Below are 24,607 nucleotides of genomic sequence, written 5' to 3'. Positions count from 1 at the left end.
TTCCCTACTTACATTCCCTATGCTAGCTATTTAATTTGTACCTAACAAGCTTCCTCTTCACAGACAGGAGACTGCACACTTTGTGTTATGATGGTCACAGCTGGGATTTTGTGCACTAACATTAATGCTGGTAAATATCAATTCCAATAAAGGAACACAGATGGAGAGTATCTACACTTCCAACAATTACTGTACTCCCCAGAATAATATTAATGATCAAAGCGTGAAGATTCACATTCATGAGTGCTTTCAAAACGCAAAAAATCCAAGAACACTTGCATGTGAAAATTTGGCACAGTGCGACCCAAAGCATGCATGAAGCATATGGTAGAACTGCACGACTTTAAAGAGCTATTCTGAACAAACGTCTATTAAAAATCATAAATCTGAGTATAAAAACTAAGCTCTAAACTGTTATGCTGTAAATGCCATGCTCTGGAAAAAAAAATGCCACATGGAAAACATTTTCAGAAGTTTCAAGTTTGCTTTTAATATTAGGAAAAAAAAAAAAAAAAGGAACAGCAAACTACTCGACATTTCCTGCAGTGGAATGTCTCGCAGGCCGTATGTGACTTGATATGGCACTTAAAGAAAAAGATTTCTGACTTACTACAAATTTTATGGAGCGATCCATTTATGGTTTCTGTATTTCAAATCTGCTCGTGTACTTTGCTCAGAAGGCATCTGAGTTGGCAAGTATATTTCATAAGGAAAGAAGTAAAGGCACTCATGTTTCCAAACACAAAACCCAACCTACTCAAAGAGCCTTCGCATTTCTGAAGGAAAACCAAGACGTCATATTCCTTACCCAAATGCAGTTTCACCTCCTTTCCAGAGCTCAGCTGTGCTTCTTGAGAAATACTTGACTTTTCAAAGCAAAGGAATTTAAAGTAGTACTGTACAGTTGTCATCACTTGGAAAAAGAAAGAAGTATTGCATGAAAAGGCCTCTCAGAAGACCTGCTGTATGCACAAAAGCCATTCGGGGTGGCCACTACAGTTACAATAGGTAGGAATAAGAAAGCTAATCTAAGTTCATATATCTTCATGTCCTAACGCTTCCGAGGAATCTCTGCAGTCAGCTATAAAAATAAACACCTCTGATGTTTTACCCAGTGATCTCTCTAGAAGAGACTCTGATGCTGTCTATCAGATAGCTGTCTAAATAGCCAACATTACATTTCAGAAAAGAAAGAAAAATTACTGATTTCTTCCTCAAAAGCTTTCCACATGCAGGACCTGCAGCTGGAAAGTGCAGCCAAGTGTACAATCATTCAGCCTTCCCAGCTGGAGCAGATGGACAGAGCGGGGAAACCGACATGCGAAGTCACGGCACTGCCTCGGGAAAAGGGAAGCAAACCCATTTCAGATGCACACTGGTCCACGATTTTCTCAATGAAAAGTATGACTGCACCAGTAATATTATCATTCTTCAGAAACTATTCTGTCATCAACAGATAGAAATCCTGTATTATCTCCTAAAATACCACGGAATACTAAAAGTAAATCTATCCAGTGAGCTCTGCGTGTATGCAATGGAAAGAAAGGTCACTCTCCTCTAAGTACTACGGAAAGTCCAAACTGAGAGAAAAGTTTATGCAGTGACAACTTACATCCTACTGGGTAAGCTTAAGCATCTCTTTAGGCACTTCACTGGTTCATTAAATGCAATACAAAATAAAGCTATAAATATCAGCATTTTGTGCTCTTAAAACTAGTCAAAAGCAACAGAAAACAGCACAAAAGTGTGACATTTTTGGCAGCTTATTTCTTCCCTTCCCCAATATTACCAGTTGTCTAAGAATGCTTTGTTTTGGGGATGCTTTGGCATCTCAGTATCAGGTTGTCTTAAGCCACAAAAGCTAAAACAAAACTGCTAGGCCTTAGACAATAAAGAAATTTGGTTTTACAATTTCTTTATGGCTATAGAAGAAGGACACTTTAGCAGTGACATGATAGGGAAAAAAGCTTGCTTTTTTTAATATTGCACTTTTCTTTTGTTCACCCACACTAATGCATAGAAACTTTTTAAGCTTTGAACATTTCATGCTATGAAGAAGTTATGGGAAATAAATTCCTATACATCCAATACGACAGAACAGATACGCTAGCCTTCCTTTACTTTCCTTATTTAAAACATTGAGAAAGAAGAGAGTGCAAGAACCCCACAACCCTATTTTTGGTCAGCCTGTATCAGCTTTATAGGTGCCAACTCAACAAACTGCAACGTGTGATGAGCATGGACATTGTAAAGACAACTGAGGGTGGCTGTCAGTAAAACAAGATTAGGCATGATTCAAACACAGTAAGTGTAGCTGAAATGGCAAATTTTGAGGGCTCTCCTCTTGGGAAGAGACACGATAAAGCAGATGACTTTTGCACTTCAGTAGCATGCTGTAGAATTTGTCATGATTAATTTCACATTAAAGCGTGGTCAAGGTTTGCATCCACATTTCACATCACCTTCAATTGCTGTAGTAAGACAGTGACTGGCAGGCAGTCTCCAGGAGACACAGAAGAATCCAGTGGGCAATTCAATGCAACACAGCACGTGCATCTCTGTCAGAGTTATGAGCTGGTGGCACGCTCTCAGAACAGGCAGAACCAATCTTCTGCTGGACTCCACTAAACTGAAAAATGATTGCTCGGAAAAGAAGTCTCTAAGCACTTCACTCCCTTGCTTAAAGAACAAAGCGCTAGAATTGAATATAATAAAAAGAGTTTTAGGATTCTGACCACCGTGCAGAAATCCAACCGGAAACAATGCAGAGTAGTGCTCCTCAGTGTTACTTTTGTTATCATTAGTAATGTTAAGCATCAAGAAAATAAAACACGTCATTGCACATTACAGCCGTCAAGAAACACGGCTTAACTTTGACACTATAGAATCGAATAACCTGATGCTACATCACAAACAGCTTCTGGTGTGTATCTATTTCAAAAGGTCTTTACGTACTCAGTAAAAATTCCTTTACTCCCTCCCAGTGAATGCTTCAGGTTAAGTGACGAGTTATGGCACGAAGGGCGTACAGAAGTTCTGCTTGCATACGAGCTTCCATTAGAAGTAGATTGACGTGAACCTGTTAGAAATTAAATCAGACGTTCAGTTCACCCCTGAATGCAGGATCATTTATTTCATTTATTTATGCCACCATCTGGAACCTTTAGCAAAGTATCACGTCAAGAAATGAGGTCCTTTCTCCCTGCTCCTGCTGCAAGACTCCAGTTCCTTTTGGGATGACGAACTAACATTGCCTGCTTTAAGGGACCTTCAATCTGAAAAGTCCCAACAAAACCACTTCTGTACCCTAATAGCATAGCTCTTCAAGAATCATATTTTCTTTGGTTTTCTACCACTTATGAATGCCATATAGGAACATAGAATAAGGAACAATTTATACACCGGACAGGCAGGCATGAAAGCACTGAACCTGTCAGGAAGTATTTAACTTAGATATCTGAAGACATGTTGACAATTTTATTGATGAAAAGCACTGTGAAGATTATATTTATATGGAGTAAGCTCTTTTTTGATCCACAAATCCAAAGCATTGGCACGGTTGACTGCATCTGCATCTGCATTCCCAAGTTTATCCACTTTTCTATTACAGATGTCAGTTCAATTTTATGCAGAAGTCACTCAAAGCAAGAAAAAACACAAAAAAATGATCGATACCACCAGCACACTACTAAGTATTTTCATAAGATTGATATTTAACATTCAATGAATTAATCTCATTTGTTTTTCTCTAGTTAAAACAGTTTGGGAAATACATTTTAAATAAAGCCATTTTTAGGAGTCACAGAATGATAGAATGGTTTGGGCTGGAAGTGAATTTAAGATCATCTAATTCTGACCCTCTGCTACAGGCAGGGAGTCACCATAGTTTCATCTATGAACAGCATGTGGGCCTCTGTGCAGCCAGTCTGGCTGTGCAACACGTACCTTCTCCGAGTGCTTGAACTGACGCCAGTAACTGTCGTACATGCGCTTGGTAGTTCTCTCTGGGTAGCAGGTCACTGTCTTTATGTAAACCTTCAGGCTGCGTTCAAGTAGCTGATTAACTTCTCCATAATCATAGTCATCATACCTACATGACAAAGGCAGGAATTCTGTTGGACAGGCATTCTTAAAAGCACGGTCATTTGCAGCATTAGATTCTGATCTTTTGCAACATTAAGTTCTTACGCTTAGGAATTCAAGCACTTGTTATATATGCTAGAATGCATTCTGCTAACAGGGGAAAGGCTCACTACTGGGATGCTGTCTTTTCTGAGCAGAGAATACAGGCTGGTTTCAACCCGATTCATAATCATTTATATGACTCATAATCATAATTCACTGGAAGTAAAAGCTTTACTGACACGGCAGAGAAACCACTCGACTTCCAGACTGAGGTACTACCTCCACCTCTACACCCAGAGTCTAAGATGATGCTTTTCACACCGTTCAATTTTCATTTGGTGCTGATACAGTTTTGAATGTACTCCTTAGCCAGGGGTTTTCTTCCATACCTGATTCCATACATACAGTGGACATAGTTAAATAAAGCTCTTCTTAATGTAGTTGTATCAACATCTTCATGTGTTGCCATAGTGTTATATGTGAGGTTATACACCATCCGGAACTTTTCATCGAGGAGATGCCCGATGTCAGAATAAAGCCTGTTCACGAGGGAAAAGCCATGATTTTCCCAAGTATAGTCCTGCAGGAGAAAAAGGAAAGAAATAAATATACAAGGGACGTGAAGTCCCTGAGATTCTTTCAACAGCTCAACACTTTTTGTTGTCTGTGAGTAGCTTTGCTCTCCTCCAAAGAATCTTTCATTTTGAATCTTTTGTTGGTATCACCTGCTCCATTCTGCCAGGTCTCCTTCTCCATGAGTCACATCACAACTGCCCATCTTTGGTTGGCTATCACCATCCTATGTGAGAAAAAAGCCCCAGCTTGTTCTGAAGTGCAGAGGCAATTTTTCACTGCTCTGCTACTTTGACCAGTGCCATTCTGAACAAGATAGACTTGCAAAACTTAGAAATTTATTCCTCTAGGGGGCTTTAGTGCTTAACTCCAAGCAGAAGCAGAGCATTTCCATCCAGGATGTACAATCACTGGGCAAAGCGCTGAAAAATCTTTGAACAAAGTAATAAAATTCAGGTCTTAGCCAAGCAGCTAGATTGCAAGAGCAAAAGTATGCCTGTTTGCACGAGGAATAGGAAATCTTTGCATGGTGATGGCATGGCATCAGCAGCAGAGGAGAATGACCCTGTATGCATTAGAGCAGCATACAACCACTCTCCATGTTGTGGTTATACAGAACATGTTAGTTTGCCCACATCCTTGACAAGTGTTCCGTTACTCCATCACAGACTCTCTACAACTGAGGGCATCATCTCCACATCCTTCTCTTGCCTGGCTGTTTTCCAGAAGTACTGTGGGGCAAGGGCTCCACTCACTTGCTTTAGAGCTCATCTACCAGACTGAATCCCTGATTAGGACTAAGGGAAGTATCAAGAAGGATAACGTTCAGCTGCTTAAAATTGGAATTCAGTGACATCTGAAATGTTCCAGGTCCCACTTGACCTCCAGTTGCCAGTCCAAACAACCACAAAGTTTGGGAGCTATGCCTTATCTACCTGGCCCTGCAGAGATGTCAAGTACATCCAAGGGACATCACAAATGCTTCAAAAACAGAAACCCCAGGATGGGGCAAAGCAGTGCTTACTGACAACAGCTGATTTATAGCAATCGTGGTAACGTTTTAAGACACTCTGCTGTGTGTGAAGTACCTCTTTCTATCACAGAATTTAAATGCACAGACACAAATGATAGTCTTGATTCAACAGAATAAGGTTCGGATTTATTGCAGAGTTTTGTGATGCTGCTTCAATTTAAGCAGCATTAATAGCAGACTATTTGGATGCTGTGGGTATATACATCGAATTTGGAGTAGGCCATACTAATAAAGTTAAATTGCTAAGGTGACTCCTTTGAATATAGGCCAGAAGCTGTCTTGTTTATTTAAGAGCAGAGACATTTTAGTTCCAATTTCAACTTTGGTTGAGTTTTTTTCCATGGGAGCCTGCTGTTCCTAAAGTATTTAAGCAGTATGTTTGATTTACAGGCTCTGACTCTGCCTTATTCTTTTTGGCAGTATCTACTTACTTCAGACTCATATGAAGACCACAGAGTAAATTGTCCAGACCAGCAATGGCTGCTATATAGCTAAATACATTTCCTGAAAGTGATCACAGATTTTTTATTTTAAAGTTTTGGATACATCTTCTGACCATGGAGTTATACTGCACCTACTGTGCTTTACTTGAAGTTCTCTGTTTCGGTTTTAGATTTCTTCCATTCCTTACAATTTATCACTAGACTGCTTATGAATCTACTCTATAACCTGGAACAGAACCATCTAGAAGGTCTCTGCTGCATCATATATTATACAGAAGCTTATGAGTCTGGTCATGGACAAAGATACCATATGTAAGACACGGTACAGACAGAAGACAGTTCTTTCAACAGCACTGAATATTTATATATTCATAAAGAGTCAGAAACCTCAGTGTTACAGTAATCACATTTAAGAACTCTTTTTCTTTTCAGACATTCAAATTTCAGTGCTGTGGTGCATCTCCAGGAAGTATTTCACCCAATCACTCTCACAGACACAGACAGATCTATTCACTGATAACTCAAGGCAGAGAGCACTTGATACAAATGGCAGGAATAAAGTATTCTTCCAGTATGGTCTTTTTCACATTTGGAGGGACAGAAAAGGATTCTTTCTTTTTTACCTTTTGCTTTTATTCCAGACTAAGTGATACGCTTTACAGTTTTCAAGTATTAATTCTGCTAATGCTTGGAATGCGACTGAAAATGAAATCTCCTCTTGTTTGAGATTTACAAATTGTAAAAGACTCATTGCTGGTAAATTTATAGAAGATTCCAAATTATTTAACGGACCATAACACGAAAAAGCACATGTAACAAACATGCCCCACTACTTCACCTTGTCCTGCAATGACAGCTGCATATATCCTTTGAGCGAACGTGCTTTAAAGAGACGCTACCTGAGCTCTGAATGTTGGCAGATGGTCTTCTCCTCGCCGTGCAAAGTCTTTGTACCCAAACCCAGGATCTTCAACGTAGCGGGAGACATCTGTAGAAACCATTTCATCATCAAATGCTGTGAGAAAAAAACAGCAGAACGCTTTGCTTTAGGCAAGCACAGGAGTCAGCTCTGACTTCAAATTACCACTCTACTGCAGCTAGAAGGCAACTTAAAAATGTGCAAAGGAAAAGTGTGGTATGAAGGAAGGAAAAATGTCCATCTTCATCTGCTTGTATGGAGTCCATCCTTCTCCTGGAGTCTACTTATCAGCCTACACTGGACATCAAGATTACTTCTCCAAGATGGGAAGAGATAAGCTAAACTTCTGGAGAGGTCCTCCTCTTTCAGTTCACTTCTGAGACAGGCTAGGTAACTTAGACAAGATGAATCCTGTCAGTAAAGTTATTAGATTAGAATAAGAGACAGAAAAATAATCCTGTTGACAACCAGATTGTTATGCTGAGCAGATTGTACATGAGCAGGTACAGTGTCCAGAATTACATCAACTGTGATCTGTAACAACCCAGAATAAGAACAAGAGAGCAATGCAATTCTGCACTTGTAAATATCAACAGAAAATTACATGAAAGTGAAGAGCTTTATAGCACAGGCTGAAATTCTGCCAGAAGCCCCAGTAACCAGGCATCTTCAAAGAGCTCCAAAATGTGTCACTAAGCAAGTGCAGGTTCTCTATCAGGAATCAATCTTTCCCTCCCGAATAAACAGGTGGCCTGGTTGTGTAACTACCTTTGCAGAAGTTGACTACTGCATAGCTGACTGCATTTGACCCTGATGTTACAATCCTGGCCTGCTTCCACGTGCATCAACAGAACAGTTGCCATATGTCCACAAGTCGGTTAGCCTAAGAATTGCAGAAGTGCTTTATCTCCTCACTGCCTCATTAAACAATCAAAACATAACTGCGTAGGAAGAAGATTGAGCAGCATCTGCTCAGTGAAGAATTTAACACCTGCATTCATACACCCCAGCAGTGCTGGATTCCCTGGAAGGATACAAGACATGATGCATGCAGACTCCTCACCTCAAATTTGAAAATGAAACCGCAGTGGGTCTCAGTTCATCGACACAGTTGAGTCTGTCTAAGTGAGAATGGACAATGTCCGCTTCTGAACATCCAACCATGACGTTGGTGGAAATCTGCCTCAGAGCTTTTGGACATTCTTAGAAAGCCACAAAACAATCACTGCCAATTCACAGAACTCTTCCTCTCTTTTGGGCTTGGTGCACAAAACCTGAAGTACTTCAGATGTGTTTGTTCTGGCTTGTATTCTGAACAAGAAGCAGCAATTCACCACTAGTGCATATTTTTGGCTTTCTTACCAGATTCTCTTTGAAGTGACTGATACAATTAAATTCATACTGTCCATACACTTCGTGACATTTTATGAGTTGTTCCTCAAAGAGATAAAGCTATGATACTCAGGCAACCCCTAACATAAAGAGATGGCTGGAGATTCTGATTGTCTTAACTATCTTCTTAAAATGCTTTGGGAAAAAGCATTGGGAAAAAAAACCTTGGTGTCTGTACAGAATACTTCATTGCATCATTTGTTAGAAATGAAAACTGAAATAGTCTGAAATAAACTGAACGCTAAGCAATCTCTGACATCATACCAGTAACAGAAAAGCACAGAAGAATGATCACTAAAAACAGCAAGTTAGAGAGGAGGCACGAATGAATAAATCTGAAAACACAGAGCATATAAAGAAAGTGGGGTTTACATTCAAACTCTTACAGAAACCTATGTTTTTTTTCTGTTTTATTTTTCTAAACACACAAAAGGTAAATTTCAAGAAGCAAAATGGATGCTGGTATTTGCCAATAAGGAAAGGTTAAAGAGATGAACCAAGCGAACCTTACCACGCTTTTACTAAGCCAAGATCCAGCACAAAGAAATGGACAAAAATGCTGTAGGCATTGAACTTTACTCTTTCTTTATTTTATGCAAAGCCCCCAAAAAATCCAACTTAAACTGAAAAAGCATAAATACATAAATACCTCCACTAATTACTAGCAGACTCTCCTTCTTCTCCTTCTCAAAGCGAGTGTCCATTTCTTCCTGAGAGGCTTCTTCATCCTCTTTATCTTCTTGCAGCCTCTTCATCCTCTCCATCAAGGCCTCCAGCTCACTTAAGGAATCTGCAATCTGCAATAACATCAAGACATTCTTTAAAATCAGAAGACAGACAGTTTGTCATCTTCACAGTTCATGCTCAACAATAAGCGTTCTCAAAAAAAAAAAGAGCAGCAAATATGAAAGTTTAAGCCAGAATTCCTTGTGTAATACAGAGTGTAGACAAACAGCTTTCAGAAAATCAGGAGAAGGAAAGAGGTAGGTGTTGCTCTCAGCTATCACAGCACACTACAGCACGATTAACAGTGGAAGAGGCTGTGTTTGAACATGGAGAACACGGTTGCTTAAAATGCATTTTCCCCCATTCTGATTGCTCAGGAAAAGACAGCTAAATGCCCTATGTGCATATGAAGCCAACCTTTATGGTACTTTTACTCAATCTACTGGTAATACAAAATATCTTACAGGAACACAACCTGAGACAGAAAAACAGAGTTTTCCTTTTTTTTCTTTTTTAATTTCTATTCATTCTGTGTGCTCAGAACAACTATTAAATGGAGCTTTTCTTCTTGTTCTCGTGTGGAAAACTGTTCTCTTCTACAGAAATGCATCAAAGTTTGGAGCTTGGTGATCTGCATTCACCATTTTCCACAAGGTGAACTGCCTGGTCTTTCTTTTCCACCTTTTCTTCTTGATTCCAGTTTTCTGCCTCTAACTGTGAATGTCTCTCAGTGTAGCACTACCTGCTTACCAAGCTACCCGCAGCCAGCAGCAGCCCTGTGCCCACTACCAACGCAGAGTAACACATCCTGCTGATTTAAGCTGGCATGTCTTACAGCCCAAAACTTCACTTTGGATGTGCTAATGGAACTGATGGATCACAAACTCACACTGCAAGCTGACTGCTGGTTTGGAAAAATGCATCTACTGACTCTGCTCGCAATCCTTATATTCCATAAAGGAGATGGGGCTAATTCACCAACTGATATTAATTCAAGGACTTTTCTTCAAAGGCAATTTTAGGAAAAAAAATGCATTTATGTTAAGTCCTCTCTTGGCTCACTCAAGACCAGAACACCTGCGTGAAGAACCATGCCATTTATTTCAGACATTTCCTCTCAGCCACATGGAAGTGTTCTTCAAAATCAACCTGCTTTGTGATCACAGACCGTGAAGTCAAAATGAATAATGTGACCTCTGCTGCTTTCTTCCCCTTTCTTTTTTCATTCCACATGGTCGGAACATGGGTAACATCGTGTTCTTATCAGTGATACGCCATCTGCAGACACTGGCACTTTAAGTTGCCAACTGGAAGCATAGTTTTAGTCTTGCTCAATGGGTTGTGAGATTAGCTATTAAAATCACATTACTTTAACTATCATCCTCTGTTTCAGTGTGGTTTTGAAAAGGATTACACAGCAACTGCTAAAGCTAATGTAAGAGTAACCAGACCCAAGCGTTTCAGAAAATAGACAAAAACTTTCAAACTACCCTGAAATTTAAACAGGAAAGAATGGAAGAAAGCTTTCTAATGCAAAACAGAGGCAAGCAAAAAGAATCTTCTTGCAACACTAACCCCAAAGTTGCTACTTGTGAGGGATGCATTTTCTATGTTGTTGTCATTGGCAAGATCACAGACACAGAAGTTGTTGACTGCTATAAGTCTGACTCCATTAGATGTATCCGGATCTCTCTCTGGATTAATGCCACTACCAAATACAAAACTTGCCAAGGCATGATAATGTGCCAACAGGACAACAGCATGCACCAGTTCAGGAAGAGACCAATTGTTTTCCCCAGTCTTGACAAGTTTCTGAAATGAGAATAAAAAAAGTGTAAATATAAAATTTCTTTTGGCCCCCAGCTTTTGTATAAGATGCTATGCATGACTTTTAAAAAGGGATCAATTCCTTTCTTCCAATAAATACCATACTCCTCTCGCACACAAACACTCACTAGATTAAAAGAAAGAGGCCTGATATATTACCTCAATTCTCCCAGGGTTACTTTAGTCATTGCTACTTCTAAAAAATAAATCTTGTTGCCTTTGTCACACAGCAGAATTTATTGGCTTATTCGATGCTCTAGAACTTCCCCAAATGTTTTAACTCAAGGTAAAAAAAAGTCTAACCAGACATAGCTTAGTTCTCAGCAGTTCTTATTACTGGACATTTACTGCTACTACAAGGCACAATTCAACAGGTACCTGAATGTGCTCTTTCGTGATCAGCCAGGGCCGGTGTGCAAGGAGTTTGTTTATTTCGTTCAGATTTTTCAGCCTTTGGGGAATGTATTCTAAACCGTTCAACCATTCTGCAATCCCACCAGTCTTCAAAAACTCATCAACATGCATATTTATTAGGTAGGAACACTGATGTCTGGCAGCGGCCTAAGATAATTAAACACAGAGGGAAAAGATCAGCACATTAGCGAGTAATGTGATTTTGTTGCAGGTAGAAACAGGATATTAACACAAAACAAAAATACAATTTGATTGCAAAGGGCCATGTTTTATATTGCAAAGCATTTCTACACAGTAGGGAGGGTTCTCCTGTAAGTGTGATTACTTTGCAACACAAGCTCTAATTGAGGTTGCAAGGGATCTCTAGAACATACTAGCATCTTCTTTCTAAAGGCTTCCTTTTTCTTTTTTTAATAAGAAAGTCAAGGTCATGGGAGAAAATGTAGCCCATTGGTACATACCATTATAGCAATGTAGTGCCTGTATGGCAAAGGAAGGGGCCCATCCATGCGCAGCATGTAGAACTGGCTGCGGAGGAAAGACTCCAGGTACTGCGTGTGGATACTCATGACCTGTGTGATGTTGTCCAGGCGGCCAGATGTAGAGTATTCTTCCACAAGAAGATTAGTACGTTCATCCAAACCATTCGCTTGCATCACCTGCAAAATAAGATGGAGAAACTTACGATACTGGAGAGAAACATACTGTAGTATGAAATGTTGGCTTGTGTAAAAAACTTCTGAAGATCTAGATGTATACATGCGCCTGTTAATAAGTGAATATGCACACAGATGTTACTTGTATACTGAGCACCATATGACTGCTGTTCTACTAACTGACTACAAAAAACCAGAACATTTTCTGCAGAGCTTTCCAAAATGGCTAAACTCTCAGATGCTACATGTAAAATTTGTGTGGAGACTTGGAAGTGAGCAAAAATGGAAAGTAAAGTCTTTATGGATGTCAACCTGTAGAGACACACACTACCCAAACACTCAGCCCTAAAACCAATTTTGAAACTAATGGAGAAGAGTGGGGTTACGTAACCAAATTACAGAAACAGTCTGGCAATCTACCACAGCTGGGTTTGTATAATTGAAGAGGAGATCAAATGCTAATTTGTCTGTAACATTCAATTATTATTTAGAATAAGAATTTAATGCTTTCTTTAAACAAAAGCTGTTCTTTAATTATTCCAGCTGATCCAAACCTTGGGCACAAGATGAAATGAAGCAATACAAGCAAGCAGCTCTTGAACTGCAAGCCCTGACACAGTATTAGTACTATTACTCAGTGTTTATCACCAAGAACTGCCATTTTAAACATGTTCACCATTGAAGCTACAAGCAAAAGGCTAAAATACCCAGTATTTATCCTGAAACAGCACAGTTTTAGACGAGCCAGCTTACTGCTGCAAGCACTATGAAATGGAAAGCCATTTTAGCAGATTTACCATACAGAGACAGAAAACGTGCCTAAAACCAAGAAGACACAACTCTTGCTGAGCAACTCCATTCAAAGCATGTTTTCCTTCTTGGCGATGGGCTGATGAACATACTGTGTACCAAATCTTTTTCCACCAAGCTGGGCCAGGGCAATCCCAGGTATTTATACAAACTGGGGGAAGATCTCCTTGAGAGCAGCCCTGTGGAGAAGGACTTGGGGGTCCTGGTGGACGAGAAGCTGGACATGAGCCAGCAGTGTGTGCCTGCAGCCCAGAAGGCCAACTGTGTTCTGGGCTGCATTAAAAAAGGGGTGGCCAGCAGGGACATGGAGGTGATTGCCCCCCTCTACTCGGCTCTTGTGAGGCTCCATCCGCAGCACTGCATCCAGGCATGGGGCCCCCGGCACAAGAAAGGTGCAGAGCTCTTGGAACAAGTCCAGAGGAGGACCACCAAGATAAGGGCTGGAGCACCTCTCCTATGAGGAAAGGTTTAGGGAACTGGGCTTGTTTAGCCTGGAGAAGAGAAAGCTGCAGGGAGACCTCAGTGTGGCCTTGCAATATTTGAAGGGAGCATATAAACAGCAGGGGGAACAGCTATTTACAAGGGTGGATAGTGATAGGACAAGGGGGAATGGTCTTAAACTGAGACAGGGGAGGTTTAGGTTAGATATTAGGAGGAAGTTTTTCACACAGAGGGTGGTGACACACTGGAACAGGCTGCCCAAGGAGGCTGTGGATGCCCCATGCCTGGAGGCATTCAAGGCCAGGCTGGATGTGGCTCTGGGCAGCCTGGTCTGCTGGTTGGCAACCCTGCACATAACAGAGGGTTGGAACGTGATGATGATTGTGGTCCTTTTCAACCCAGGGCATTCTGTGATTCTATGAACATACCACCTTTCATTTCTGTATTCCCAGTTTGAATTTACGGGCCCACAGACAAAGTGGAGAAGCAGTTTGGCAACCCCGTTATTACTGTGCATGTCACTCCTCACTATTACAGCTTTCTTTGCTTTGCACCAGAAATCATGTCAATTTGGTTTTTCTCTGGAATGTTTTTGCCATCAGTGTTTTATTCATGAGTTAGAAATCAGTCTATCTCACTTTGTATTTTACACCCCTCACTCCATTTAAGGAATCCCCCAATTTCTTCAGCAACTTTACTTTCCTGATGTGTAAGAGACTTTTGTCTCATGCAGTAGTTCCTTGAGGAAATTCTACTTTTCAGCCATGCTGTGTTGCTGGTGTGCTGTTCTCCAGCTAGGCAGGAATTTTCCATCTATCTTAGCAGAAGTTAGAGAAAACATTCTGCTGACAAAACTGAAATACACTCCTGTAGGACTGCACTGTTGCAATACAAGGCGCAGCAGTATGCAGCATTATTGCTTCCAAGATTTATCCCTACGTATATTGCAAATCTCTTCACACTGCACATGTACTTCCTCCTCATTACCTGCCCATATACATCGTGAAAATAAACCAAACTTTGGTAAGACCAGTGTTTTTATCAAACTTTGTGAGACACTGAACATACAATCAGGCTCTAACCACACCTTTCCTACCTACTATATTACTTAATGTCACAGAATGGGGGAAAAAAGCAGTTGTTTGCTCAACAAACAATATTTAAAATTGGTTTATGATTCTGAATAACTTTTCATTCCTACAGGTAGAGGGAGGTTCCAGCTCTGAGTTACTGCTGCTCCTTTCTGGAGACTACTCAGTGCTCTCCTCCTGTACCCTTAGCTAGTACCTACTACCAAGCGTATCAGTTGTAAAATAAATTCATTAAGAATTTACTCACTCAAAATGTTGTATGCTGTTATTTTAATTACAATCACATTTCTCCTTTTCATGCAATTTTTCTCTTAACAAGAGAAACCACATCATTATGAAGTTCAGCATCTCAAGTGCATGTTCTATACATAAAGGAAGTACTTCTCACAAGCTGGGCTGGCTGAAACTCATTCTGCTTCCTCTTTCTCCAGTCTGCAAGGCTCATTTTGATATCTGTTGGGTTTTTTTTGACTTCATTGTATTTCTTGTTGCCAGGCTTTACACTTACTCTGTTTCTAGATTCACATCTTCGCCATGTATAAACAGAGACTCAGAGAACAGCAGATATCCTACCTTTCAAAAATTTCTTTTTGGCTCTTACAGCATGTGAATGATCTGCTTTTACTAAGTATTTAAAAGCAAACAAAAAAAAAAGGCCCTATTTTTATAGTCTGCCATCCCAAACAATTTGTCAATCAATAAATAATACTCTGAAGATTAATTTCAGGGCAAGGGAACTACTGCACAGGAAAGCTTCTATTTACTGTGGCGAGGTGCAAATCAAGGCTTAAGCTGAATACTAAATAATGCACAGAAATCTTCAGGCTGAAATCAAACTGTTCCTTTCAACCATAAATTCTCTTAAGAACCACAGTTACAGTCTCAGAAGTTGGTCATATTTGTAGGCTGACTTAAACTGAAGGTCAGGTACTGCCCTGAGAGCTATATAATGTTCTGTCGGAGTACGGACAGGTCTCCCCTTAGGCCTGACATTAACAGTAAGAACGGATCATCCCCTGTGGAAAGAGCAGAGCAGCACTCAGGGCTGGCATGGGGAGCGTGGGCAACTGCGAGCAACTCCGCTGTCAGCACATGCAGGAAAGGGCAGCTTGGCTCTTACCCGCTGGAGCTTGCTCCTCTTAAACCATTCTTGTAGCTCCCAAAGGGACTCATTCAGGTTCCCCTGGGCAGGCAGGATGGTAAAACTGTTCTTCAGTATTTCCACGCTAAGAGTCACCTCACACTCAGCCCAGCTAACTGCAAACTTACCTCATTCTCAGGTATAAAGGCACTTGGTCCTCTTGTTAATGGTGGAGAGACTTGGACTCTTTTTTCCTGCAGAAGAGTCATACGATTCAATCAGTTTGAGGAATAATACATTAGCCCACTTTATCTTGCAAGTTAGATCTAAAGGCCTTGGCTTGGTTCTCTTCCCAAGGCCACCTGCATGCTTTACAGTCAAGTACACAAGAAGCCATCTCCCCACACTGGATTTGCATCCCTTGTGCTTTGCTCAGACAAATGGCATGAATTTTGGCAAGGCCAAAAAGAAAATTACTGGTCCAATTAGAGATATGTGGACAACAACAATAAAAAATGTGGCACAATGCTAAAATTGGCAATTTGCTGGATTGAACAGGAGTTTTGAAAGCAAAGGGGGAAAAAAAGCTGTCCTTACCACTATGTGCACAAAGGCCACACCTGAGGAATTATAATCAAGAAGCCATTTTCTTCAATGTAAGAACCTAATCAGATTCTAAGCATTTAGCAGAGTACATGCACTTGTTTTGCCAGTGGCTTGAAAAGCCCAGTCACCTTCCAGATACACCAGCAAGGCCCAGGTAAAGACTCCATCCAAAAACAAAGACAAAAATACTATGTTGTTCAGCTGCCAAGTCCAGAAAAGAACAAAGCATGCCATATACCTCTTGGTGTGCCAACTGCAGCTGGAAGAAGAGCTGGAGCCTAACAATTATTACGTGTTCTTTGATAATAGGCAGAGATTAACAAGAGCAAGCGGACTTCTTGTTTAATAATGGATAAGAAATGGAGTTGTGGAGATTTTCAATCTGTTGCCACTGACAAAGAGAAGCTGGGAAGGGACCTGCCTCTCTTCTTTGCTTCTTTACAGCTGTATCCCATGTAACTGCAAACTATGGTTGTGCATTTCTTCAGGTCCCTAATGACACTGCAGCAGAAGTCACTTTTAATAAGTTACCCATCAACAGCAGTATCAGATCTGCATGGCAAATATTTCATGTCCCAAGCATAAAAGTTTGAGGTTTTCCATAACAAATGACCCTCAAATACTTCAGTGACTCTACCAGGCAGGCTTATGTATAGCGGCCACATACACAAAGATCAGTGTGGGTCTGAAAGTGCCACAGATGTACACACAGGGAAATGAAGACACTAGAAATGCGTAACTGTTCTGTGTCTTCAGAACAACCTTTCCCTTTTAAATTAGAGTATAAAAAAAAAAACAAAACCATGCAAAAATCGGCAGTGATTATTCAGGAAAGATGTTCCAAAACAAACTCTCTCCTGACAATTAAATTTGTTACTTTGGAGTAATTAGCTGTTAAATGATGAAGAATGCAGTCATGCATGCTTTCGCTCGTTTTCTGAACTGAGCAGAATCCAGTGCGTGAAAACAAGTAGTCAGGAGACAACTCACTGTGACCACTGCCTGCTGTCACAGCCCCACAGCATTGTAAAATACTCCTTATGAGTCACACGTAACACATCTAAAGTAGTGAAAAAAGTACAGACTGGGTATCTGCCTACATAACCTCTTCTCCATACAGCTATTCAAGGCTCAGAAGGTTTCTCTTAGTTTTAAATGCTTGCTTTTGCCAGCAATCATCTTGGTCAACCTTCAAAAAAGAAATGCTTTCCAAGATTACTATTAATGGTGTACATCACTGTTTTTAGGAAGGGTTTTTGGACATCAAGTCCTTGAAAGCCTTCATTTTGCATCAAATACCTGGAGGAAACAGTTTGTGAGAGGGAGATGACTTAACAGCCCTTGGCCAAAGCGCAGAATGAAAGCAGAGCTGAATCACTGTATCAGTGCCCTCTGAGCTACAGCCCACTTTGCCAGACTGCCCAATGGGTCATCTAGGTCAGACTGGAGCAAAAAAGAGCACTGTTATCCTACTTTTAAGAGGCTACGACCTCCATTACCTACTTTCCCCATTCAACATGGCTGCCTTGAACTTTTTCTAGTGGTGTAGACTATTCCCTTCTAACAACAGAAAATATTTTGCTGCCTCTACACCAAAGCTTCTGTTTTACTGAAACCAGTTAACACAAGCTCATCATCATAAGAGCAAAAATGATCAAGCTGTACAAGTTCTCAGGACGCTATTAATAAAAACATGGGAAGTTTGCAATCACTAAGTAAGATAACAGTGGCTTTGTTGAACTGTAGATGAAAACCACTTCTCCCGGACAAGCTGTATATAAGTAGGGATTTAAAACCTACACAACATGGGAATTAGCAAACAATGCTTCAGATATGTGGTCCTTCAAGATGAGACATTCTTGCAAAGCTTTTTGTTTCCCAAGAAAAGCTGATTCAATTTCCTGCTCAACTCATCCCCACTGGCTGTTGCAAAGTAAGTCAAGTGGGGTCCCAAATATCTTATTTGAAATTGGATTCTTATGCTAAATGAACCAAGGAACAGGTTGCTCAGCAACCAAGATACCATATGCACATCCATGAGCCACTTTCTGCTATTCCTCTATCAACACATTGTTGGAGTATGAATACGTGATCTTAAAAGCTTGTAACCAACATCATTTACATTAAAATTAAAAGAATCTTTTTGGAAGTGCTGATGAGGAGAGAGAAAGATAATGAAGAGCTTCAAAGATGAGAAAGGAGAACCAGGCCAGGGAAGGTTGCTGGGAGAAGGCTGCTGCTTCTTGGAGAAGGCTCTGGGGAGACCCCACTGCGGCCTTCCAGTACCTGAAGGGAGCTCATAAGCAGAAGGGGAGCTCAGGTTTTGCACTGTCTGATAGTGACAGGACAAAGAGGAATGGCTTTAAACTAAAAGAGAGGAAATGTAGGTTAGATGTCAGGAAAAAAAATCTTTATTCAGAGAGCAGTGAGGCCCTGGCACTGCTGACTAGATAGCTGTGCCGCCCCATCCCTGGAGGTGCTCAGGGCCAGGTTGGATGGGCCCTGGGCAGCCTGAGCTGGTGGGGGGGGGTAACCAGCCCACGGCAAGGATTGGAAGCCAATAATCTTTAAGGCTCCTTCCACCCTGAGCTATTCTATCATTCTATGAGATGGGGCCCAATTCATGCTGAGGTGCAAGCTCCGCAGTGGCCTGCTGTGATGTGATGGACACACTAACACACGTGTTGGCAGAAGAGCCGCTGGAAATCACAAAAAGACAGCCCTGAGTGGGTCTCATCCATGACTTGCTTTCTGTCCTTAAGCTGCACTTCGTCATGAACTAAACACCGAGAATTGAAAGGTTGTGAAATGGATCTATTTTTCTTGTGAATGTGCAATTCACACTCAACAGTGGGAAACATCTTCCTCCTTGGATGTGATCTGCCAAAGCACGCCAATACCAAAGGCTGTACCTTGTGCCAGGACAGGAGGCAACAGGCACAAACTGGAACACAGGAGGTTCCCTCTGACCACCAGAAGCATTGCTGAGCTGCCTTGGTGAGGACAGGGCCAGAGCTGAGAGCATGGTCCAGAGCCACACCTGCGAGCTGAGAGTGCAGCTGGCCTGCAGCAGCCCTCCTGTCTGAGCCTGAATTTTAAAGAAATTCAACTTCTTCCTCTTTGCTATCACATGAGTCACTGTGTCCTGAGGCTGCAAAGAAATGACTATTTTTAGCAAGCTGTAAAAGGAGGTTAATTTTATTTGAAACAGAAGAAAATGGAGCCATTATCTGGCAGGGCTGATCAAACAGCTGGCTTAGAAATCCCTTTTTTTTTAATACCTTTTTTTGAATACTTTTTTGTTGAATATTATCATCTTCCAGTAATTTTGCTGCCATCTAGCATTTCTCAGGAACTTTGTTACTTCAATTCTGTGATCTCTTTCCTTATGAACATGTAAAGCACAGGCTGGTGCAGCGCTTGGGGCGTATGGAAGCTCTGCACAGAAGTTGTGCATACAAGCTAACTCATCCTGCACATCAAGATGGTCATGCTGTGGGGAAACCAAATCATTGGAAAGAAACGTTTTGTACCTCATGAGGGAATTCTGCAACTTCTCAGCTGCCAGAACAGCATGAGTGGCTCAGGACGGCTGGTGAAAGGCTGAGAGCCATCACTTGCACAAAAATCACCAGAAAGACATTGGGGCAATAAATAGCACTGGATCCCATACGCATACATCCCAAGGGCATCCCAAAATTACTTTCTCCTGAGGCGTAAACTTTTTTTCCCCTTGGATAAACAGGTACAGTAGTGATGGAAGGCTAAGAAAATGTACTTTCTACTCACTGTATTTACTGACTTTCTCTAATACTTCTCCCCCACTGTGGAAGCCAAGATGGGTTTTATTTCTTTATTTTAAGCCATGCTTGTGCTGAGGTTATCCTTCTCCAACCATCTCTTAGACTCTCCACTGGCATTCAGCTAATCATTACCTATTTAAAAAAAACATGAATGATATGCACTCCCACCTCCTGCTTAATACCCAGGTTGTCTAATCTTCTGCTTCATGTCTGCTCTCCAATGCTTCCAAAAGAGCAAATACCATCCACCCTCTGCCCTACTACTCTGTTCTTCCACTGCTTTATGACACTTCTTCCTCAGATGTTTCCCTCTGCAAAGGCCATTCTCTGACCATGCACAGAATGTATCTTTGGAACAGGAAAGTCTCCATAGCTTTCCTACTCCACAGAAGTACAAAGAGTCAGTGAAATCTCTGTAAGTTCAATAGTCTTCATCTGCTCCTTTTAAGAACTTCTCTTTCTGAATTTTACTCCTACATTATTTTTTCCCCTTTCTCTTTTGCATTTTCCAGGTACTTTGTATAAATCATTTTTTATACTTCAAAGTTCCCAGCATAGGATATTATAAATACTTCTAGCTTTGGATTATTTACCCATTCACGTTTTACTGTCTCCCCATCATAAAATCATAAAAATCATATACATTTTCAATTCGATTTACTACACTATTAAGCTACTCTGTATTCTATATTGAGCATGCTGAGAATCTGTTCATTAGCTATCCAGCAAGTGCCCTTTAAGAATTTCTCACAGCTACTCTATCTTGTGAACATTATGTTCATTTATAACAAAAACCCATACTGTCACTGCTGCCCACTGTGCTTCTACATCCATGTTGTACATGTGCCTCTGCTTGCTACTTAGAAGGAATAATACACTAAAAAATTCAAATATATTTGACAACCAGGAAGTTCTCTGACATGCTGGAATTTTAACTGCAGAATAAAGCTTTGCTTTTTTTTTCTTTGGCAATTTGACATTGTCCAGTCAAGAGCATTTCTCGTTTTCTCTCTGAGATCTTGAAGGAAGGAGTAATGCATTTTCTCATTATTCCATCTCAATAACTACTATTCAGAAGGCTGCTCTTTGAACGAAAAATAATTTAGTCGGTTATCTCCCAGTAATACTACAGCTGCACCTTCCAAGTACCAAGACTTGCTGCTCTGAAACATCATTATTTATAGCACTAACAAAGTGCTTCAGCTCTTGGTCAGCACTTGAAGAAGTTCAGCCAATTCAATATGAGTTTTCTAATAGCTTCCTGGACTCAATTTTTTTTTATTAATAGTCGGTCAGTCTTGGATGCACTGCAACAACATCCAGCCCTAAGCTTCATCTTTCCCTCCTTTTTCATAGATTTTTAAATATTCTCTTGTATTATCATCTTCCAGTAATTTTGCTGCCATCTAGCATTTCTCAGGAACTTTGTTACTTAAATTCTGCGATCTCTTTCCTTATAACACACACCAGCATCTGAGGAAATAACCTGAAGCTGAGGACACCTATATTTCATTAGGACACCTATACTGAGACGCCTCCATTTCAGCAAGGAGCCTCAACTCTTTTCCCAGCAGACAGCAAGAGCAAATATGGCAGCATTAAAAAGCAGAGTTGAGGGCCACTCAAGTGTCCCTGGGGTCTCACGCCTGGCACAAAACCACCACACCAGAATGGGCTTCCCACAGGCCCGTACCGTATCTATTAATCCCTGTGGATACTCTCAGATATCTTAAATGGTACCCAGTGCCTACACTGAGATCATGGTACTAGTTATGGGTCGCAGAGTGCAGTTCATTACCAGTGTGCCAAGTCAGCTGCTGAGCCTGGCTGGCTACACTGTGTGTTTGAATACTGAGGATACAAGTGGGAAACTGGTTTTAGGACTCTTAGTTTGGGACTGAATCATCCCGAAGATATCAATTTTGGCACAGCCTCTTGTTTACCTTACAATTCTTCAAAATGGAAATATACTCATTCAATCTCAGACTTGATGCTGTAGAACCCTACTTTCTGGATTCAGCTTTGTGTACACAAACACATTTTAGTTCACATGGCACAGGCAGCATTATTTGCTGCTTCTGGTTAAGACCTTACCTCCACACTGGATCCTACTGTCTGTTACTGCTTACTGAATACATCGGATATATTTCCACTTTTGGCTCTTGGATGCAAAGAGCAGGGTGAGCAGGGTTCATTCACATGTGCCAAATGTTCTAGATTTCAGCAACACCTACAATTTTACGGTTATACTAGACTACCAGTTTATTCCATCCTCATAGAAGACAGAAGAAAGAAAAAGAATGAACATTTTGAAAGTTACCTGACACTGACTCTTAGCTTCTACTATTTTTCAAAACTTTCCTTGTTTACTTCTACATATGCCAAGCTTCATTTTACTTTATCCACCTAACTAGGTAAAAGGAAGAACAGATCAGAAATGTGGCAGAAGTTAATGACACTCCTGATTCATCTGAGGTAGAAACATGAATACTTCTCATGCACTTACAGAGAATTAGTATTATACTGAAAACTACATACAGTCTCCCTGACTAAAAGGAAAGACAGACAGTTTACTTGTCTTCGCATTTCAGGACTCCTGGGAGATTCCAACTGATAGAGACAAAAAACTTACACATTAAAGCTGTGTCATTTTGAAATTTATTGACATTCGTTGGTGCATCATTTTTAAGGAAATGAAATCTGTTTACGGCATTTAATGAGTTAAGAATCAGAAGTTTTACAGCTTCAGAAGATATCTGCAAGTCATGTCAAATTAACTTTTGTTGCAACTTCAAAAATGTGGATGCATGCACATTAGAAGCATAAACTTGCTGTTCTCTTCCTCAAAGCAATTTCTGTAAAGAGAAAGAAAAACAGAGAACAAGCCAAAAGACAAAAGAGAAAATGTGAAAAGGAATAATTTGAACACAAACAACACACAACACCGTTTGCTGACAGTGTGGAGCTCCTCTTTAGGACTGACCCATTCCTAAAATGGTTCAATTTAGGACTATGTCCAGAATTAATAAAAGAGATATTCAGTGGAGACAATGTCACAATGTTAGAGTTCACAAAGTAGAAGTCTTGGCCTACAGTCATTTATTAACGGTATTTCAAGTGGTTTTGCAACGCTTTCTTCCTCTTAACAGGATGTACAACTCCAGAAAGCAAGCTAAGCGATAAAGATGAAAATTCGCAGAGGAAGTCAAACTGTAGGAAATATTTTTTTTTTCCCTGTGGAGCAGCATTTCGAAATACTTAAAGGCCACCCTTAATGTTAAGAATTCACCGTCTTTGTGCCTAACAGCTGATGGAGCGGTGCGAGGAGCTGGGAAGGGAGCCAGTGCAGTACAATTGATGTGGAGCTTTTGCTCTGGTAACAGGTTACAGCCCTTTTGGATTCCATACAATAAAAGGAAGCCTATCCCAAGTTCCCATCCCTCTACCAGCTATTAAGAACACAACCCACACTAATTAGAAACCAAAGGGCAGCAATTTCTACCCAATCCAAGATGGATGGCCATGCAGCAGAAATTCAACAGCAGTTCCTCAATCTCTGAAAGACATCCGGTACGCTCAACCTACAGGAGGAAAACTCAGAAGTGAATGTGTAGTTACTGGCAGAAAAGTCTACATCCTTTTTCATGAAGAAAGCCTACCCACACCTACTTCCTCTGTTAGTCCCACTTGTGCTGTTACACCTTCTCTATCTTGGAGTTAGTTTCCAAGTTATTGACAGCTAGTAACCAAAACGAACGTTCAGCTGCACCTGGAATCTAACAGGCAATGACTTCAAGTCAAACATCCAAGTAATGAGTTTGCTGCAAGACAGTTCTTTATTTAAGAAACCAAACCGAATATATGACATAAAAGACATATCTGTAACTTAGTCACGATAAGTATAGAGCACATTTCTACCTGAGAAAGCAGGGCTCCTGACCCAAAAAATGGAAAACTATCTATGAGAAGATTTCTTCAAGAGGCCAATAACCAAGCCTAAACATTATTAACAGATGAAAAGGAGAGATTGTTCAGTTTACTTGCTGGTAGATATTCCCTTCCATCTAATTTAAGACAAGCCCCAAAATAAAAGTTATTCATGCTGCATCATTATCAGATAACAAAACTAACCAAACATTGGCACCCAAATCAATTTGCCAGCTGGATGCTATTTACAACCAAAAAAAAGAAAGCTGATGTCCAACTCAGGATGAACTGAACTTTGTCACAGCACGACTTGCTTTTCTTTTGCAGATCAACAGAAATCCATTGCTAAGTGGCAAGGCTTGCACTGCTACCAAACTGGTCTTCTGGTCTAATTCAGCCACCAAAGAAAAAAAGAAAAAATAAAGAAAACTCCCCTCTTACCAGTCCCTGACGGAGCAGACAAGGCAACCGTGCCTCGTTCCCTCCCTGCACTGGAGGTTTGTACGCTCCCCAGAAATGCCCTCAGGACAGAAGATCATCTTGTGATGGTCAGGATGACTCAAAATCCTACCAGCATGGCAGAAGAGTATTTTCTGTATCAGCAGCATCAGGAATCAAGGGCAAAAGTTACATTGGAAAACGTCAGTGGTTTAGCTGGGATAGCCAACGGGTAGAGCAAATGTTTGACAGAACATGCAGATAAGCGGCAGCTGCTTCAGCAGGCCTGAATTAATGCCTAA

The 24,607-nt window shown here is 40.7% G+C and overlaps 1 protein-coding gene across 2 annotated transcripts in view; it reads right to left on the bottom strand.

The window, feature by feature from the left end:
- Positions 1-499: 499 nt before the first annotated feature.
- SESN3 (sestrin 3) overlaps positions 500-24,607 on the bottom strand; it is a 38,555-nt gene continuing 14,447 nt past the window's right edge. Inside the window, exons 2-11 of one of the 2 annotated variants that reach the window (XM_042838699.1) lie at positions 15,720-15,785; positions 11,914-12,111; positions 11,417-11,599; positions 10,787-11,023; positions 9,135-9,282; positions 7,074-7,189; positions 4,515-4,705; positions 3,946-4,090; positions 2,956-3,079; positions 500-2,695 (exon numbers count right to left, since the gene is read on the bottom strand). In XM_042838699.1, the coding sequence (XP_042694633.1) occupies positions 2,993-3,079; positions 3,946-4,090; positions 4,515-4,705; positions 7,074-7,189; positions 9,135-9,282; positions 10,787-11,023; positions 11,417-11,599; positions 11,914-12,108 (1,302 nt within the window). In that variant the 5' untranslated portion in view covers positions 12,109-12,111; positions 15,720-15,785 and the 3' untranslated portion in view covers positions 500-2,695; positions 2,956-2,992. Of the gene's footprint in view, positions 3,080-3,945; positions 4,091-4,514; positions 4,706-7,073; positions 7,190-9,134; positions 9,283-10,786; positions 11,024-11,416; positions 11,600-11,913; positions 12,112-15,719; positions 15,786-24,607 lie in introns of both variants that reach the window. The other variant, XM_042838698.1, reaches the window with a different exon arrangement.

The sequence above is a fragment of the Centrocercus urophasianus genome, unplaced genomic scaffold (genome assembly GCF_019232065.1).
Source record: "Centrocercus urophasianus isolate 14NV4802_14NV808 unplaced genomic scaffold, USGS_Curo_1.0 seq_9, whole genome shotgun sequence".
Classification (NCBI taxonomy): Eukaryota; Metazoa; Chordata; class Aves; order Galliformes; family Phasianidae; genus Centrocercus; species Centrocercus urophasianus.
The sequence above is the reverse complement of the archived record's forward strand: the minus strand, read 5'-3'. Positions and strand labels throughout refer to the sequence as shown.